The 19,888-nt window shown below is 45.8% G+C and overlaps 1 protein-coding gene across 3 annotated transcripts in view; it reads left to right on the forward strand.

Moving 5' to 3' along the window:
* The first annotated feature begins 3 nt into the window (after window positions 1-3).
* Window positions 4-19,888, forward strand: part of LOC132467486 (neuroendocrine convertase 1-like) — a 33,417-nt gene continuing 13,532 nt past the window's right edge. Inside the window, exons 1-4 of one of the 3 annotated variants that reach the window (XM_060064806.1) lie at window positions 13-230; window positions 642-766; window positions 3,158-3,334; window positions 18,244-18,336. In XM_060064806.1, the coding sequence (XP_059920789.1) occupies window positions 3,164-3,334; window positions 18,244-18,336 (264 nt within the window). In that variant the 5' untranslated portion in view covers window positions 13-230; window positions 642-766; window positions 3,158-3,163. Of the gene's footprint in view, window positions 231-254; window positions 767-3,157; window positions 3,335-18,243; window positions 18,337-19,888 lie in introns of those variants that run through there. The other 2 variants (XM_060064808.1, XM_060064807.1) reach the window with 2 other exon arrangements.

The following is a 19,888-nucleotide window of genomic DNA, read 5'->3' on the forward strand; positions in this document are numbered from 1 at the left end:
TTGGTCCTAAGTTGAGGGGAGGGCGTGGCCGTTTGGGGCTGAATCTCGGTGCCTTGCTCTCATTTAGCACGCACTGGTTGCAAATGTGTTAATGTGTTTACTTAATGTGGGATAATGCCAACAATGTAAAGTGTTATTGCAGTTACGCAATTAACAAACACGGCTGTTGTCGCTTTAGATATGTTATCAGTGTGTCATTCCACAGCTAAAAGTCAAGAAGCAACATTCCCGTATGTATTTGTTAACAACTCTCAGGCTCAGCCAATATAACGCAACGTGTGCGTGTTTACCATGTTTCTCCTTGTTTCGTATCGCAAAATGTAACTACACGAATGTCCCTTTCTTTTCCGCCTATTCAAAAATGACTCCATAAATTGACAACAACTGTACGCTGTTGTTAAGCCTAATTTCCATATGCAGATCCGTCTCCGCCGACAGTCTTTCTCGCCATCACACCATTTCTTGAATTCTAATGCATTCTCACATCTTTTCAAAATCCCTTCCGACACCCGAAGGATATTCTCCTCTGCATTAGGGCAATAGCTCATGTTAGGTCCGCTCGGATTGTTTAAATGTAGGCTATGTTTGATAAGGTCTATGCATTTACTTATTTGCGTTTTAATTTGCCTTTTTATTACTAGACGAGAAAAAAATGGAGCGCCGAGGGAGCTATTTCTTTACGATCCGGCGTCAGGCTGTATTAATGGTGTAAACTGGGAGCTAGTCCATCTTCAAGCACCTTTTCCTTTCGACTGGACATGCACAGGTAAACGGGTTTCTCCTACGCTACACATCCATTCGGATCTTGCAAGGCACTGTAGGCTACATGAAAGAAAGTGTAATTTGAACCTGTTTTTCAACCCCCGCCCGTTGCCTTGTATTCCCCACAGCATCGCTTCCAGCCGTGCATAGCGATTCATTTGTATTACTGGACAAAGATTAGCAGTAAAAAAAAAAATATATATATATCCATTTGTCGGCCAGGATCGTGGTTAGCAATTAAGTGGCATATGCATGGGGAACCACTGACATGTGTGAGCTATACACACAGTCATGTATAGGGCTATTCCTACAGGCTACGCATTCCAGAGTGTTGATTATATAGCCTAGCATTAAGAAAGTATACCTACCTTGTGTCAGGCGCTTGATGTGTGTAGGTAACATGGCCATATCAATCGAATGGCTCTCGAATGCGTCAATTCAGAAGCTTTTGACACATAATAATACACATTTTATTTCATGGATTAGTCTAATACCGGATTTTAAAACAATGTGTGGAACTGTTTATTTTAGTATTAGCTATAAAAAAATAGCTTTATTCTATGGCATCAATATTGATGGTGTCTGCAGTAAAATTACACTCACCCATTCCCTTCTCTGACCTTTATGGTTTGACCTCTGAAAATCAAGTTACAATCCCACCATTAACGGTCTTTTTCATAAAGTAGCTACCCTTAAATTCTCATAATGGGTTTGCATAATGACTTACATTCCCTTTTTCTCACTGGGTCCATTCTCTAAAAAGATCTCCACAATTTCCCAAATAGAGGCCCTAGTCACTTTTATCTCCTGAGGAGAAAGAGCAAAAAAAGGGAAAAAACCGTGTGGCTCTTGCTTGATCAATTAAACTCCTGAAAGCCCCCCCCCCCCCCTGCTACCCCTCCTTTAGCCCTTTCATTCCACTGCCTGAGAGGAATATAAAGTTATCAGTCTTCCCAAGCGATATGAGGACGGAAATAAGTAGTTTGTCTATAAAAATGTCCAGGTACTTTATCAGCGTCCCAGCGGGCCCCGGGGCCTTGGCATCGCTCAATGCGGTGCTCTCCCGCACTCCACGCTCCGCCATGCCTCATCATCGCCGCCGCACCCCACCACCCCCCCACCTCCATGTCTCATGTCTGTCCGTCTCTTGTCTTTCAATGCCTCTTTCTGTCTCTTTCTCTTCTTTTTTTATCTCTATTTCCCACCCTCCTTTCCCTTCCCCCCCCCCCCCCCCCCCCTGCTCTCCTCCCTTTTTCTCTCCCCCCCTCCCTCCCAGCCTAGCAGCCGCCTGGGGGCCTGTTCACTGAGTGGGTGTTGCAGCCCCCGCCCCCCCACCCCTCACCCCTACCACCACCACCACCCCCGCGGGCCTCAAAGGGATTGACTGGCCCTCTGTCCCCTAGTGAAGGTTATCGATTTCATTCAGGGCGGCCCGGGAGATTGGAGCTGAATGATGTTGTGGACTTTAAACCGTGGTCAGACAGCGTTGTTAGCTGTTGTTCAGCGGGAGGGTTGGGGTGGGCGGGGGTGGGGGAGAGGCCCTTTGACCATTTTATTATTGTGGAGAAAAAAAAAGAGAGAAAAATATAGATATAGTACATCAATGGAACTTATGCCTCATCGGCGGTGTTGAATTTATCCCTCAAGGGACACATTATACTGCTTGGAAATATCAAGCTAAAGTGCCGTTTTTGCATAGAGATAGAAGTTAGTTCTCAAAGTGACAGTGCTTCTGTTTTCCATTCTGTGTGTGTGTGTGTGTGTATATGTGCATGTGTGTGTGAGTGTGGTTTTTTTTCTTTCATTTTTTTTTTTAGATGTGCAGCATTTGCATAAAGGCCAGGAGATTAAATGTGTGGGCTGGGAGCTGGAGAGAGTTTGCATGTTGTCTCACTTGGGGGCCCTTGATGCCAACGCGCTAACTTTTATTGCATTGGGGTGAAAGAGATCCTGCGGACGTTCACTGTGTTTAGCTACAGGTGGGAGGCTCCACGGCCGTAGGTGGCAGCCATTGTGGAGGGGATGTTATGCCTAATGTACCATAGAGTAGTTGCTTGCGGATCGGCCAGCATCTGTCATACAACCCTAAGAGGCTTCTGTATAAACAGTACTGCATTAAAACACATGTAGGTAAAAGGTAGGATTTACATATCTAGCAGACATCAGAAGGTAGGCTACCGCAAACATCATGAAAAGTATTGATTAATAGAAATGTGAACTTACACACACACATACAATTGGAAATTGAAAGGTTACATGAAATGCCCGATTAGTTCTTCACTAACCCAACACACTACTATTCCTACGACCTCATTCAAACATATATTAAAGTGCACTAGCCATCCTATGACCTTTTCTAAACCACAGTTTCTCTTTTTTTTCTCTCTTTTTTAAGGCGCTCATGTTCAACGCCATTGTGATGCCGTTTATCTGCATGCTGCAGTTGCAGCTCGTGGCCACAGAGGGGCAGCGTGGGACCAACCGGCCTGTATTTTATGCTGTGGAAATGGACGGAGGCGTCAGAGCAGCAAGGGACCTGGCCGAGCAGCACGGACTTGAGTTCATATCACGGGTCAGTCCCATGTTTTTGAACCGCCGTTATTACCTCCACCTATGGGTTCGCAATTTACATTCTTTGAATCCGTTTACTGAGGAATTTTTGTCAAGAGCTACAAAAGTGCTGACTTCTATTTCCCTTTTCGAGGGATATCTGACTTTCATCAAATTACAGCAGCGTTTCTGAATATTTCATATTTGATCAAAGACACATACAGCAGACCTCCCTCACGTAGACACTTACACACACACACACGCGCATACATACACACCCACACATTTTTTATTGCCAACCGGGGGGTTGTTGTATTCCAGTGAGAAATTCCCATCTGAAAAATATCCTACAGCTGAATATCTGGAGATGATGGGCTCCTTTCTTACTATTTGCTTTCATTTCAAGCTGTCAAGTATGCCATTGTTGTTAACTATTTGCTAAAGCACTAAATATGATATAACCTCTTAAGGTACCTGGGTATTTTACTGTTGAGGCTGCCATCTATTATAAAAGGATTCCCAAGGAAATATCTCTGCCGTCAGGTGGAAGTGTTGAATTGTTTCTTAAATAAGCTTAAAAGGGGTTAGCTGGGAATGTGGGGTTCTAAACATGATAGCCGGCTATTATAAAAACCCAGCGCTATCATTTTAGTAGGTCTCCACATTAAACACGGTAGATTTTTTTCTCCGAGAGATAATATGGACTTGGAGGCTAACTAACCATTACGGTGGCTTGTTAAGAAATGGGATATTTGATTAAGTCGGGAAGACGGAGCTAGCCGGCCAGTGAGTGAGTGAGACAGGTACGCTCGCAGCATGCAAATGGGCTGCCGCGAGACACACACACTCTCGCTGTGATGATGCAGCGGGCTGAGTAGCGATAGCTAAGAGAGTTTCTAAAAACCGTGATCAAATATTGTTCAAGGTTCTTTTTCGAAAGCAAACACTTTAGTCGTCCCAAATTCGTTTTGTATTGCAGAATGTAAATGTCATCATTGTGTTTGTGCCTCTCAGAATTCCTCAGACAATGGTAGGAGTGGGCTTCAAGGTTTAATGGTCTCGGGTTATTGGGGTGTGTGTGTGTGTGTGTGTGTGTGTGTGTGTGTGTGTGTGTGTGTGTGTGTGTGTGTGTGTGTGTGTGTGTGTGTGTGTGTGTGTGTGTGTGTGTGTGTGTGTGTGTGTAAAGTGTGTATTGATATGTTATTGATAAGCGTTGGCTGAAGTGCCAATGGCCGTGGTGTCAGGCGTGGTGCAGCAGCGGCTCAGGGGACGGTGGGGGAGGGATGGGGGCAGAAGGAGTGGGTTCGGTTAGGGGGGGGAGGGGAGGGGCCGTATGCACATCTCAACCTTGGCCCTGCCGCTGCTGCCTGGCTCATGAATAAAACATCTATTTGACCTTTATCAGCAGTTTATTGGACAGTACACCCCAACCCCACCTCCACAGCCCACCCCCCAGCCCTCGCTCGCTTGCTTGCTCTGTTCTTCTTGTATCTCTCTCTCTCTCTCTCTCTCTGTCGCTCTCTCTTCTCTGTCTCTCTCTGTCTCTCTATCTCTCTCTTTCTGTCTCTCTGTCTCTCGCTTTGTTTCTATCCCTTTTACACACACACACACACACGCACACACACACACACACACACACACACACACACACACACACACACACCTTCTCATACCTTCTCCCCTGTTATAGACCCGGTCCTTATATGCAACACTATATCGCCTGGGTGATCCAATCTTGGAGTTATTGTGTGATCCAGACTAAATGAGTTTGAGCGGTCACCACGGTCACAATGTATTTACTCGTGTGACAAATTCGTCCTCTATCAACCCACAGTATTTATATTGTGGAAGTCGTTTTGTTGCCACTATCCTGTTGGTTACATGGTTTATATATTTCTAAAACGCCAACACCAAGTCTTCCACCACCGCCTTTACTTTATTGTTCATGTAAACGTTGTTTCTGTGGTGTAAAGGTCTGTTTTAAAAACTATTAGGGTTGAACCAGTCTGTGATGAACTAGAAGACACGTTTGACAGTCCGTCCACCCTCAGCCCTTGAGCATGTCCCGTTGTTGATGCTATACTATACAGTCTGGTTTCTGACCAGCACTGGCACCACCACCACCATAACCTCCACCATCACCTCCCTGATCACCGCCTCCCCCACCACTACCAGAACTCGCACCACCACCACCACCACTATCACTATCACCACTGTCACCTCCACCAGCACCTCTCTTTCCTCCACCACCACCACCACTACCATGCACACGGCTATAATCTGAGTGAGAAACGCTGACTGGCCTCTCCCGGCTGTCGGTCGCTGGCGGCTGATGTTAAATGTCAGTGACGTTAAATTGCCTTTGTTAAATCCAAGCCAATTTAATTGTGTCACAGGTGATTTGCGCCCCACACTTCACACACAGAAATATTACACGTAGCCTCTCAAGTAGCAGTAGGCCAGACTTCGGCATGGGTTCACTTTTATTTTGTCTTGTATTTGCGTTTATTCTGTGAGTGTTTATTTGTATTTGTTCTGCAAACGGTGAGCCGAAGTAGGTAGTCTGACATGCCAATGCCAACTCGGGAGGATTGTAGGATAGTGATGTCTGCTGGCGTTTCCGGCGGTAATATCGTACGAGTGGAAGGGGAATCAAATGTCTCCATGCTACCAGTCAACGTATTGGCGGCCTCTTTGATTTCCAACGCTCAGCATCCAGGAAAATGTCATCGCGGCTTTCCCGTTGTGCAGCCTTGACATATTCATTCCAAACTGTAAAAACAACAAGATGTAACAAAACAAGCCTCCCTCCCTCCCTTCCTACCTCTCCCCTCATCCTACATCCATCCATCCCTCTCTGAAGCCTCCACACCACTCCCGCCCCTTCCCTGAATGGATGTCTCCATATGATGGGGGCTGTTTCCTAGGAGTGAGACATTGCTTTTGCATCGCAGGTGGGCCCCGCTTGGTTCTCTGAAACAACAAAGCCTCCTCCCCCCCCCATTTTCTTTTCCTTATACAGTCAATGCGTACGACTCCACTGCTTAAACTGAGACCCCCATGGTCCGGGCACCAAGGTCTGGAGAGAGAGCCGCTGATAGTGGGCCAGCGGTTGTGTCTTTAAAAGAGGGTTCTCATCTGGAGGGCATTGTCATGGCAAGCCATCCGCTTTCTGCAGCTGGATGTCCTGCCAACAGGCACAGGGCATTGTGCTATGAAACCCAACAAGAGGAATGCATACAAACACATCAAATCAACCTATGGAAGAGAGGGGCGTTTGAGGGGAAGGACTGCATGGCGGATGCCAAGTGAATGCATCGAAATTCAGGGTAGATCGCACGGCTCTGCAAGTCGAACCGCGTAATCAATCCCGGGCTCTCAGACATTGGAAAAGAGGAGAGGGACAGAGAGAGGAAGAAAGAAAGAGGGAGGTTAGAGGTCTTCTTGTGACTAGGCAGATTATGGCCGCCATTTCCTTTTTTTGTCTGTGTGTTGTGGAGCAACACACAGTAAATCCTTATCACACAGACACGATTCAATATTAAAGGCTTGTATAATATGCACTGTAGCTGACTTACTGTTTCTTAAGTACAATCGTTTTGTGGGTGTAATATATGTATATACTGTGCATGGTTGTATGTGTTTATATATATATGCGTGTATGTGTGTTTCAATATTATTGTTTTGCATATCCTCTTGGTTAAAAGGTATCACTGCCTGGTTGTGTGTGTAGTAACCGTTTGTACGATGGGATTATTGGCAGCACAGTCTATAATTGGTTCATAGAGTTTTTGCAGAGGTCAAAGCCTCTAGTCTCAGGAGGGTGGCTGGATATTTTCTGCTCGGGCATCTGCATATGGGTCTGTGTACATGTGCGCAGCGCTAGCTTATTTATTTACCTATTTGTCTATTTATTTCCAAGACCAGGAAGTCCCTAGTCTCCAACCAATGGTGAAAGGCCTCCCAGAATTCCCCTCCTTCCAGCGAGTGTGGAATACCGCCGGCAGATTACCATATGATTACCATATGATTAGCATAACATTACCCCAGCACAGCTTGGCACGCTGTCTGCGGACATGCTATCAGCTTATCGAGATCCAATCTCTCCAATCCGCTCTGTGCCGTCCCCCCACCCCACCAGCCTCAACGCACACACACACCCCAGGTGTATGTATTTATTTTTATTGGTTATTTTTCTTTCCAGTGGAACAGAGCAGGTGTAGACCTAATGGAGGCAGGGAGATCACAGTCCTGACAATCGGAGGGCCTGGGTCCGGTATATATGATGTCCCGTCTCTGCCCGGGCACTGGTGTCTTTCTGTATCGTCTTGGGACTGGCTCATGTCTTGTTTCCCCCGGCTAGTGCGGGTGGTGGTGTCTTTCAGCATCGTCGGGATGGCCCCATCGTGGGCCATCCTGATCAGTACCTGTGGTGTGTACAAAGGTTTCCATCGTATCGCTCTCGCTCTCTTTCTCTCACTGTGTGTCTATCTCTTTTTCCATATCTCTTTCTGTCTCTCACTCTGCCCTTGTCTCTCTCTCTTGCTCTCTCTCTCTCTCTCATGCTCTCTTCAATCTCTATTGTATTATTATCTATCTTTCCCTGTCCATTATTGTGCTTCTCCTGTTTTTATTGCTCCCTCTCTCTCTTTCTCCATCTCTTCTCTTTTTCTCTGTCCACATTTCTCGTTCTCTCTCACTCACTTTCTCTTTGTCCACATCTCTCTTTCTCGTTCTCTCTCTCTATTTCTCTCTGTCCATGTCTCTCTCTCTTGCTCTATCTCTGTCACTGTTTCTCTCCATTGCAGGGCACATGAGAGGTGGAAGGGACAGCAATCGTCTAATGGTTGAGAATGTAGGGCCCATCCCATTAGTCGGGGGCCCCAGAGTTCAGCGCTGAGCAGAGTTCAGCCCAGAGCCACGCCGTGTGGAGGATTGAGAGCGGCAATATGGAGGCCAGTGCCGGCAAAGAGAGAGGCGCCCCCCCCCCCCCCCCCCCCTGCTCACCAGACCCCCATCGTCCCCCCTTACGTTATTTATACTCTCTGTATCTCCTTGTACTCCACATGCACGCGGACACACCCTTTGGATGTACATTCATTCATTCATTCATTCATTCGTGCACTCACAGTTTGATGCAAGCATGAGCTCTCTCTCACACACACACACACACACACACACACACACACACACACACACACACACACACACACACACACACACACACACACACACACACACACACACACACACACACACACATTCACATACACACACCCACACGCAAGCATGTGCACGCACACACACTCATGCTAGTCAGACTTTTTTTTTTCTCAAATTTCATTCATTTTCTTCATTTTTCATCCTCATTTTTTCCACTCCATCAATCCCCCCCCCCGCCCCCCCCCATTACTCCCTGTTCACCTCCCTCCAGCCCATTCCTCGACTAGTAGACCCCCTTCCTTTTTAACTTGGCCTCATTTTAGAGAGAGGGAGAAAGATAGAGGGATACAGAAGTTGTATCTACCTCCTGTGTGTGTGTGTGTGTGTGTGTGTGTGTGTGTGTGTGTGTGTGTGTGTGTGTGTGTGTGTGTGTGTGTGTGTGTGTGTGTGTGTGTGTGTGTGTGTGTGTGTGTGTGTGTGTGTGTGTTAGGGTGGGGGGGAATAGACGGCGGATGGGTGAGAGAAGGAGGTGAGCAACGTCCCCTCCCTCCCGCAACTCTCCGTTTCTCTCTCCTCCACCCTCACTCTCTCTCTCTCTCTCTCTCTCTCCCTGCCTACCCCTCTCTCTCTCTCTCTCTCCCTGCCTACCTCTCTCTCTCCCTGCCTACCCCTCTCTCTCTCTCTCCCTGCCTACCTCTCTCTCTCTCTCTCTCTCTCTCTCTCTCTCCCTGCCTACCTCTCTCTCTCTCTCTCTCCCTGCCTACCCCTCTCTCTCTCTCTCCCTGCCTACCTCTCTCTCTCTCCCTGCCTACCCCTCTCTCTCTCTCTCTCCCTGCCTACCTCTCTCTCTCTCTCTCCCTGCCTACCCCTCTCTCTCTCTCTCTCCCTGCCTACCCCTCTCTCTCTCTCTCTCCCTGCCTACCCCTCTCTCTCTCTCTCTCCCTGCCTACCCCTCTCTCTCTCTCTCTCTCCCTGCCTACCCCTCTCTCTCTCTCTCTCCCTGCCTACCCCTCTCTCTCTCTCTCTCTCTCTCCCTGCCTACCCCTCTCTCTCTCTCTCTCTCCCTGCCTACCCCTCTCTCTCTCTCTCTCTCCCTGCCTACCCCTCTCTCTCTCTCTCTCTCTCCCTGCCTACCCCTCTCTCTCTCTCTCTCTCCCTGCCTACCCCTCTCTCTCTCTCTCTGGGCTGAGATGATGTATGGCTGCAAAGGCCACATGTTGGCCGTGTGATGGATTAAAGCACTTTGTAGGAAAATTACTGAGAGCGCCTCAGCACCCCCGAGTCCGGCCCTTAATAAAACTCTCTTCAATATTGAAATGGAGCGAGAGCGAGAAAGAGGGGGGGAGAGAAGGGGATAAAGAAGCATAGGGATGTTGCAGGAGTAACACAAACATGCTAGTGTGTAAAATGCTCTTTTGGGTAACGCGGAAGCTTTGGAGGGATCCTAAAATTGCATGCCTAAGCATGTTTTGTATTGTTAGTTTGCATTTTACACACCCTGTAATAGGATTTAATTTGCATCCGCGAGAAGGACTCGGAGCCCATTACAATAAAAGTAAACTATAGATTCACGTCGGTAGATATTTTTAATGCTCTGTTTGCCTCGCATTAAAAGCCGCATGGATTATCTTTTCTGCCACGCTTGTCACTTACCGCCGTCTGCTGTGTGCACACACCATGCAACCTTTAGTTTTCACATTATTCCGATGTTTTCACCGAAATGAAGGGCTCTCCTGGGTCGCACACTTTCCCTCTGTACCGGAGACAGATTAAGTCGTCGTCGTCATGTCGGTTTAAGACCCGTCTCTGGTTTTCACCAGGCATGGTGATGTTGTACTTCTGTCGTTCTGTCAAAGAACACTATTTGTCACACCACTGCTCCATGGCACGGTTAGCCGTCAATAGGCTTTGTGGTGCATCAAGACACGAGCTTTATGCTAGCTTTGAAAAGCGATACGGAACAAACAGAAGACACTTGTGTTACTGCGGTTGCAACATTATCCCACCGAAGATTTGTATGTAATCTCCCCTTTTAATTGATACGTTATCTAACACATATTTTCCATATCCTACCGCCTATATCTTTGACATGACCTTACGCTTTATTTTTCTCCCTTATCCCACCATTATCCCGCCTGCCTCTTCTACATCATCTGACCTATGTTTTCAGCTCCAAGCACCACCACACGACGCCAACAGCTCTGCATCATTAAAGTGTTTCCTGGCAATACACTAAGCAGTAGCGCTCGCTTGCTAACCCTATTCGGGTGTCCCACTGTGTGTGTGTGTGTGTGTGTGTGTGTGTGTGTGTGTGTGTGTCTGTGTGTCTGTGTGTGTGTGTGTCTGTGTGTGTGTGTGTGTGCGCATCCTTTATCCTGATCCCCGCCGCAGTGTGCGCGCGCTGTCCCGCGGCGCGGTACAGGTTGTTTGTCACGGGGACCCGGGAGTCGTCGTAGGGCCACTCGCCGCTCCGCACGCCAGCTGCTGTGTTCTCTATGGGGTTCGCGCGCCGCTCCTACGCGCCGCGCCATTGGCTCTTGATGTCTCTGTTTGCTTTCTTGTTGATCTACCCCGCAAACCGCCACCACCATCACTACCGCCCCCACCCCCACCGCCAACCTCCTATCATTTTATTTTTCTATCCTTTTTTATTTTTCTCGCACCCACCCTCTGTGTGTCAGCGTGTGTGTCGGAAGCTGTTGGCAGGTGGCGGGGATGATGCGTTTCCTGTGACTGATGAGTCACAACACTGGCTACTCGAGGTCCAACACCGCTTCTGCTTGGGGGAGATGAGCGGAGGTACCGGGCGATGGAGACGGCAATTATGTCTCAACTCCAACCGCAAAACATGTTGTTGTGGAATACACCATGAATGCATTTCGCACCGGTATCATGTTTTCGGAAAAGCCTTCAAGAGAAGTTGTCAAGAAGGGGATTTCGAGTACATGGATCGGGGAAACATTGATGGCTTATCATTAATAATGATTGCTTTTCTTAGTTACTTGTACATCTTAACATCAGTACACCATGTTGTACTCCTTTTGCATACACATCTATATAAAATAAGGTAATCTTATGTTTGAATCTAAACTTTTTGCACGCTTTATGATGGACGTATTTTGAGTCAAATCCAAAATATCATGATGTGCGTCATCTGATGTAATTGGCAAGGTATTGATCAATACACAATTTACGATACAGACTTAATGTGAATGTTTACCGATGTTGCATGTGTAATGCTGATATAAAATGAGTTGAAATACAGACATAGGAAATATGGTCTTTCTGAAGCCCCAAAGAAGACGAGCACAATCTCAATGAAGATATACAAACGATGTACTTAATCAAGACGCATCATACAGTTGGGGGGCTCGTCGCGTCAAATTATTAATAAACCTTTTCAGAGAATGTGTAATTGAAGCCCACGTAAATAAAACATTACTAAAACATGGTTCAAAAAGCCTGCTGAAGGAGCACATAGATCAAGCAGATAACAGTAAGCATGCGTCCTGTGTTGATTCTATTTTTGACAGCATGTTCTTGTACCTTATTTCTAAATCAATGGTTGTAAAAGGGATAGGCTCTTTGATCAAAAGTCAAACAAAAGGTCTCGTATAATAGGGAAGCACCACAATCGTTTTACTATTCACTTTGTTGCAATTGAAGAATGTTTTAATCTTTCGGGAGGAAAGGTGACCTTAAAAAATAGACTTATTAACAAAAGCCTCGCCAACAACAAACTTTGGATATTTACATATTATAAGAAAGACAATTCAAAAGGCCAGCCAGAGAAACACTGTTGTTTGACGCTTTAATGATAATTAGAATAATTCAAATAGTTGTTATCATTATGTGAGAGGTTTGTGTTTTTCACGGCCCAGATCGGACACATCAACAAACAACAATGTACCCCAATATCACTCTTGTTGAAGGCGTACGCTTGGACAAAGAAATGGCAGCCGTTGCTGTGAACATTTCAAGGGTCAATTATGTTAGTTGTTTGTTTCGTAAAAAAAGCAAGCACAACCAAGAATGGTTTCATGCGGTGGCCCATTCTTTAATTATTCATTTAATGTTATGTCTTATGACAGTAGCTGGAGGAATCTTCCCACGTATTGTATCAAGGCTAACAGCGTATTTGTTTGGGTTGCCTAGTTGAGTTAGCCTAGTTGCACTTAATGATTAAATAGTCTCTTGCACACTGAAGATAGCTCAACCGGCTTCTTCGTAATAAAACACTGCGTGTGTTCAGTTAAACTCACGGCGATACTCAAAGGGGGACAGCAATACTCAACGCAATACTCGAAGCATTGCTTAATGCAATACGAATGGGCATTATGATTTGAATGTTTAGATGCCTGCTGTGTTTAAGGATAAAATGGAACTAGTCTTCTGAGTATCTTACCTCCGTTATATGATGGTTTTCATGAAATAAAACGGGTAATTAGCGTGGGCTGTGGAAGGAATTTGATTTGATCACGCACAAGTGATAAAGCAGTGGTGTGTTACGTTAGTGAGATATTAAAAGTAAAAATCGTACATATGTAGAAACGTTGTCCTCAGCTTTAGGGGTTAGAGAAGTTTATTCACTTTGATGAAATAATATTCAAATTGTGTAGCTCACTTTGTGTAGGTGAATTATATGACGGAAGGTGAAAAAGTCTGTTTTTCGTTTCATGATGTCTTCAAAGACTCTGGCAAACATTTGTTCTTGTTTTTTGTTTTGTTGTTATTAATTAAGCAACGGGCATGACTCAATGGGTATAGTTTTAGCATAGAAATAGCTAACAACTGACCTCATTTTGTGAGGTCTGTGGAGCTTGTGTTCTCATAGTAAGTTTCTGACACCAAGATGAACTAAATTCCCCCCCTGCACCCTCACCCCGGGGCAGCACCCTCACCTCCCCATCAGACTAAACAGGATGGATTATCAAGGAATTGACTGGTGCCTATTATTTCGGCAAACCGAAAATGACGGCAAAGAAACTTCCACTTTTACCCAAATAATTTTGGCAATTTTCTCTTATGGCCTGAGCGCTCTAGTTATTCATTAATACTTAATCTGCTCTCCCCTGCCAAGCTCAGCCTGTGGGCATTTGCTGTTCCCTGAAACGTAGCAAAGTACAAAAATAAATTCTCAATTTTCCTTCCTTCCCACTGTAAGATTAGTTCTTGCAGAAGTGAAATATTTCCTCGTAATGGAGGGGAAGCAGTGTTATTGACCTCCTAAGAGAAAAAAATAACAGTTTGTATTTTATTTCTATAAAATAGGTCACAATAGATCGTTTCTCTTTCTCACACACGCACACACACAAACTCTTCTGCGTTTTTCTTTGATCTTTGAAGTACAGTTAAAGAGAAGATAGATTTATGGTTCTATTTTTAAGATATTAAAATGGCAGCAGACCACAACAACATTTAAGTAGAGTGGAGAACAGGACACGTATAATACCACATAGAACAAGCCTTTTTTCCTGTTTAGTTTTTCATACAATGGAGGTGCATTCCAGACAGCAATAAAAGCATAACTTGTAACACAAAAAAGGTGGAAAACTGCATTTGACCCTACTACTCTGAAATGTTCATGTCCACTGCACTAACTCTTTACATTACATGAGCTACATTGTTTACACACATTCATACGAATACACAAATGTCGTTACATACGTCATGTTTTAGACTCCAGCCAATCCAGAGACTTTAGACATCACTTGATCGAACTAAATGAAAAATTGTTAATCTAAACCCCTGATTGTACTTCATACGTTGTAATTTATATGTCAGTCCAAGTCCCTCAGTTCGCTGTTGGAACACTGCTGGGGGGTTTGGCTGGCGACAGCACCCAGTGGTGGACAGGGAGTAGGTGTCATTTTGCACAAGGCCCTTCAGGACGTTGTGATCGCCTTCCTTTTACCTCTGTGCTTTTGAGTCACAAATGGGGCCGTCTTGTAGTCATCCCAGACTTGGAAGCATTAAGCCGTGTCACTACTGAGGGGAGGAATCACAGAGGCAAAGTGCTGACTGGCTTCCTTCTCCGTGCCGCTCTGCTATGCCTTGATCATGACATCAGCTGAAAAGGGGAAAAAGCTGGAGACACGATTCTCAGGCAGTCTTTTTACTTTTCTCGTTCAGCCGAGAATATAATCCTCCCAGGCCACGTGCAGATACTATATGCTTTGGAGAAAGTAACCCCAATCAAGCTGTATTTCTAAATTTGACAGAGGTGCTGGTAACGTCGAGGTTAATGTCTCTTTGTGCTATTTTGGCCTATTGCTGGCCACATCAATCTCTAAACAAACTCACCAATATACACACTGCCTGCTCCACAAGGAAATAGGGAGCTGGATTTGACATGCTATCAGATTCAGTGACCACTGTAGCTGTGTAGCGGGCTCAATCTGCATGTGAACCCTTCAAAGCCGTGCCAGTCTGTACGATGTGCTGCAGTCACCGCCAGTTAGTACAATGACTCCAACACATTAATTGTGGGTGCCCTTGTGTTTTCCTCTGCACTGTGTGTGTGTGTGTGTGTGCGTGTTTCCAACACCATGATGATTAGTGTTCTCGATAACTGGCTGGCTGGCCGAGCTGATTGGTCCAACAGTGCTGTGTGTGTCAGGCAGGCCCTGCGTCCGGACTGGAGAACATGAGTGAAGGAGCAGATAATTGATAGTGACAAGGCGCTCCCGGCCTTAATTGCTGACGGTGAATTAGATTACCTTTTCAAAGTGCCTTCATTAGCAGAGGGAGATCCATACCAACAGTCCCCTGATTGGCCTCATATTGTTCTGTTGTGAACCTGCTCTAGCAGGGCATGGGCACAAGTGTGTGTGTGTGTGTGTGTGTCCTTGAATCTGCGTGTTTATGTGTCCGTGTTTTGTTTTGGTAGATGTCACCGCCGGCTAATATTGATGTACAGCTCCTGTGTTTGTTGTTAATGTATATGAGTGAGTGTGTGATTGCGTGTGTATCTCTCTTGAGAAGGAGCGGTGTTTAGAAGGAGATATGTGTTGTTGTTCTGACCCCTCTAAGGGGAAGATGAATTATTGGCCTGGCGGAGTCAGAACTCATTTAGTAAACGGGCAGATTAGGAAGTACTGTTCTGTTTGGGTGCAACAGAAAAAAACAACCCTTGTTCAGGTGATGGCATTATGAGTTCAAACCATGTATCAGTAAGGCTTGCAGTTGTCTCACAAATCAGACTATAGAATAATATCTCAAGTTTATTCGATATGATATCTCCATAATGAAACCGGAAACAAGGCATAACTCCGCCCCTTGCAGTGTCTGGCTCTGTGCCGTCTCCCCCCTGCAGTTCTGCTATTACAAAATAGGACTGCTGGAACCAAGATTAGGCTTGCACCACTCCACTTGTTTCTTTTGTTTCTAGCAGTTTTTTCAATCAGCTTATTTTTCTGCCCATTTTGAAGTATTGCATAAGAAAAGGTAGAAGGAAACGCCACAATTCCCCAAAACTTCCTCAATTATTTGTTGCTTGTTTGAGGAGGTTTTTGCCTCTTCCCTTCAAAATCAGCTGTGTCCGCTGTCGGCGTCTTCCCGGATATTTCGATAACGGAGAGATGAGGAGATCAAGATATCTCTCGGTTTAATCCTCGAAAAAAACATCATATGGCAAAGGCAACTTTTTTTGTTTCCTGTTCTCGCCACCTTTCCTATTTATTACAGCCAAGCGTAACACAGCCTATTCTCACATTCCCAACGAGACTACACTTTGTTTTGGACTACAACATTCACTCCAAACCAGTTGACGGAAATGCCAAAAGTTTGCTTCAAATTCACATGACAATACTGACTGGGATGCATCCTTGAAAAACAATCCCTCTTTCAATCTTCCCAAACAAAACATTATTTTTTTGTTGTTGTTCTTCCCCTCCTTTTGGAATCCCTGGCATCATCATCATCATCAGCAATATAAATCAAAGTTATAATCAAAATTCCAAATCACCTCCCCCTCTTGTCCACCCCCCACCTGGGCCCTGTGTCCCTCCCTCCCTCCCATCCCCCCCCCCCCCCAACTTCAAGTCCAACCATTAGTACCTCCATGGCCACAATCACCGCTACCCCGCCGGGTTTAATGGAGTGTGCGTGGCGGCAGAGGGTACGGCGCGTGTGCACGATAGGTTCAGTTGAGCTCAGCTCAGCTGAGTCTGGATCAAACCTGACTGTGTGATCAGTGCAGAGCCAGGCTCCTCTCAGTGGGGGACAGGGGGTTGGGGACAGGGCTGGTGTGTGTGTGTGTGTGTGTGTGTGTGTGTGTGTGTGTGTGTGTGTGTGTGGAGAGGGGGGGGGTGATGATGATGAGTAGTGTGTCACTGGCTACATCCGACCAGGGAGAGGTTTGAGATAAAAGAGAGGAGAGGAGGGAAGGGGGGATGTGAGCGGGGTACGGTGGGAGGTAGGGAGGGTGGATGGGGGTGGGGGGGGGGGTGTGTAGCTGGGACCGACTAAAGAGGGAAGGAGGAGAGGACAGTTAAGGAGGAGGGCGACTTGGTGGAAAGCCGAGGGATTAGAGGGAGGGATGTTTTGGCTACGGAGGGAGTCGAAGGAGCAGGGGAGACGGCGTCAGAAACCAGGAACAAAGATGGAGGAGAGGAGGAGACGGAAGGGGAAGGACGAATGATCTGGAAGGAGATTACAAAAAGAAGATGAAAATATGTCTGGGTCTCCTGTTGGGGCGGATAGAGACAAAGGCGGAGCGGGGGCATGCACGTGGGGGAGCGATATGAAACACGAGCAGTAAAGGAATAATGTGAAGGGAGTCACCGTGGAGCAACGGGGAAATCAAAGGAGAGAGGGAGAGATCCTTGCAACAGAGAGTAGCAGAAATTAGAGAGAGAAATTCTTAAGCAAGCAGAGGTACAGTGATTGTTTTGCTCTCTCTCTCTCCCTCCTCCCCCTCTCTCTCTCTCTTTCAGTCTCTCTCTCGCTCTCCCCCTGTGTCTTTCTCTAAACGGTCGGGATGTGGCTTGTATCTGCCGGCAAGAAGGAACTCAATTTGGAACAATTTACTCTGCAGTCTCAGGCCTGATGCACCTCAGGGACAGAAAATAGAGAGAATGAAAGTGAAGGAAGATAGAATCAGCTCTGTACACACTGGCATGCACATGGACCGAGACACACACACATACACATACACACATACACATACACATACACACACATACACATACACATGCACACACACACACACACATTGGCCATGGACACAATTGCCGCCGAGTAGATTTCACTTAGTTAGTTCTAACTCTCCCAGGCGGTCAATGCGATTGAGTTTATAAGGCTTGGAAATGAAAAGCCCAGGATAAGGTTAGATAAACTGTGCTATTTGATTTCCTGCCCACCTCTCGGATCAAGGCCTCAGAGGGCAGATGGCTTGGGGAAATGCTGAATTCCTGTTGTGTTCAGGTCATTCGGTGTGATTAAAGGGTGACTGTATTATGTTTTTGAATTGCCCATACTGTACCACAGTTCTCATCCGTTTTATTTTTTTGATGTCGAATTGCCTGCAGAGAGATTGCTTTTTTATTTGCCTCCTTGAAATACCAAAATATTGAATTGTTTTTATAAAACAAAACACAAAATACAGTTTCCTAGATTATACAAACTGTCTAAATGAATCCCGGAAATCCACTTTGCATCCGTGCTGGCAGTTTAAATTCATGTTGTGCCATCCATTGTTTTTCCAGGCCTTCTACGTCCAGAAAGTATCCAAAGTGACTATGTATCTCTGTTCCCTATCGCTGATAGGTTGGCAGTCTGGAGAATGTGTACAGCCTGAAGGACAGCAGGGAGCCCCAGGACCAAGCCCCCCTGGAGGCACAACTCCAACACACAGCGGGGGTTGGTTTGGCCCTCCTCTTCCATCACTCATTCTCTCTGTCCACAGCAGGTCTTTCCAGTTTCATCACTTGATCCATAAATGGTCCAGACTATGTATTAAACCCAAAAAGCCGATATGATACTGCTTTGACGATGGATTTTTGTATCGAACCATTGCTCGTATAGCATGAAGGAGGCTGTCGCACTCAGAGTCTTCTTATGCAGCACCTTTTATTTGCAGCGTCCGAAGTAGACTTTTACAATTTTGTCTTTTTACCTGACAGAGTGGAAAACTCTTCCGGCCAAGCAACTGTTGTAATATGATACCCAGATTTTTTATTTAGAAAAATGACCTGCGAAATGGTAAAATCTTGCCATCGTTGGCTTGTGGCAGTGCTAGTTTTGAACCCTTTATTGGGAGTACAATTTTGGTCGAAGCCCAATCTTTACTGAACAACTGATACTGGAAGCGAGGTGGCTTCGACTGTGACTGAAACACTAACGGGGCCCAGTCAAAACAATGCATTCACACTCTGGCGTAGTTTTTAATTTCATACGGCATGCATATGCAAATGAGGGATTATTTGGCTGGTGCTGGCCGTTTTAATCAGATCTGGTGTTGATTAGAAGGTGGAAGAGAGAGGGAGAGAGAACAAAAATAACAGATTGTTTGTGTAAGAGCTGAAGGTTGTTTACCTTGCTAGAGTTGACCACTGTTCCTCCCAAATTCATTCTTTTTTTTTTGCCCACCCACACACAAATACACCTCCTCACTCGCCAAAACCCATTTTGCATAACCCTTGGTGCGAGAACAGCCTCTGTGACCCCTGTTCTGTTGCCACGGAAACGGTCACCCACAGAGACATCCCCGTGACACACGCGTTTGGCCCCCGCGCAGATCTACCCAACGACTCCACACACGCACACGCACACGCACACGCACACGCACACACGCACACGCACGGAACATGAAACCACATACATTTAGACCCACAGCTACAGCCACACAAATGCACGCACGCACACACACACACACAAACGTATATATACATACATACACACACACACACATAAACACCTACGCACACACATACACAAAGGTTTGGTAGAAAGAAAGGAGAGAAAGTGAATAGCAGTTTTAAAACTTCGGGAGTCTGGATACTAATCTACGTGGTGTGCGTGTTTGTGATTAATTTAAGTAATTCATACTTGCTCGCCAGTGAGCCCATGTACAGCTCATGATTTAATTTTAAACTCTTACTTTAATTCTCTTCTTGTCATCTTAACTTTAGGCGTAAATTAATTTGCTCCCCGGAATGCACCATATTGGTTTATCGGCTACATATGTAATGGATTGCACCGATAATAATGTGTTGGCGCGATGAACAATTGCATATCCTGAATTTCGTATTTCTTTCCAATCCCATAGCTGCACTTTCAACGTCCTTTCAGCTCTGCTCCGGAGACATTCTCTTAAACCCAATTGAAAAAATATTTGAACATTTCCTCGTCCAGGATTCTATTTCAGTAGTGGTGTCAGTGTGTGTGTGTGTGTGTGTGTGTGTGTGTGTAT

Source organism: Gadus macrocephalus, chromosome 11, assembly GCF_031168955.1.
Source record: "Gadus macrocephalus chromosome 11, ASM3116895v1".
In the NCBI taxonomy this organism is placed as follows: domain Eukaryota; kingdom Metazoa; phylum Chordata; class Actinopteri; order Gadiformes; family Gadidae; genus Gadus; species Gadus macrocephalus.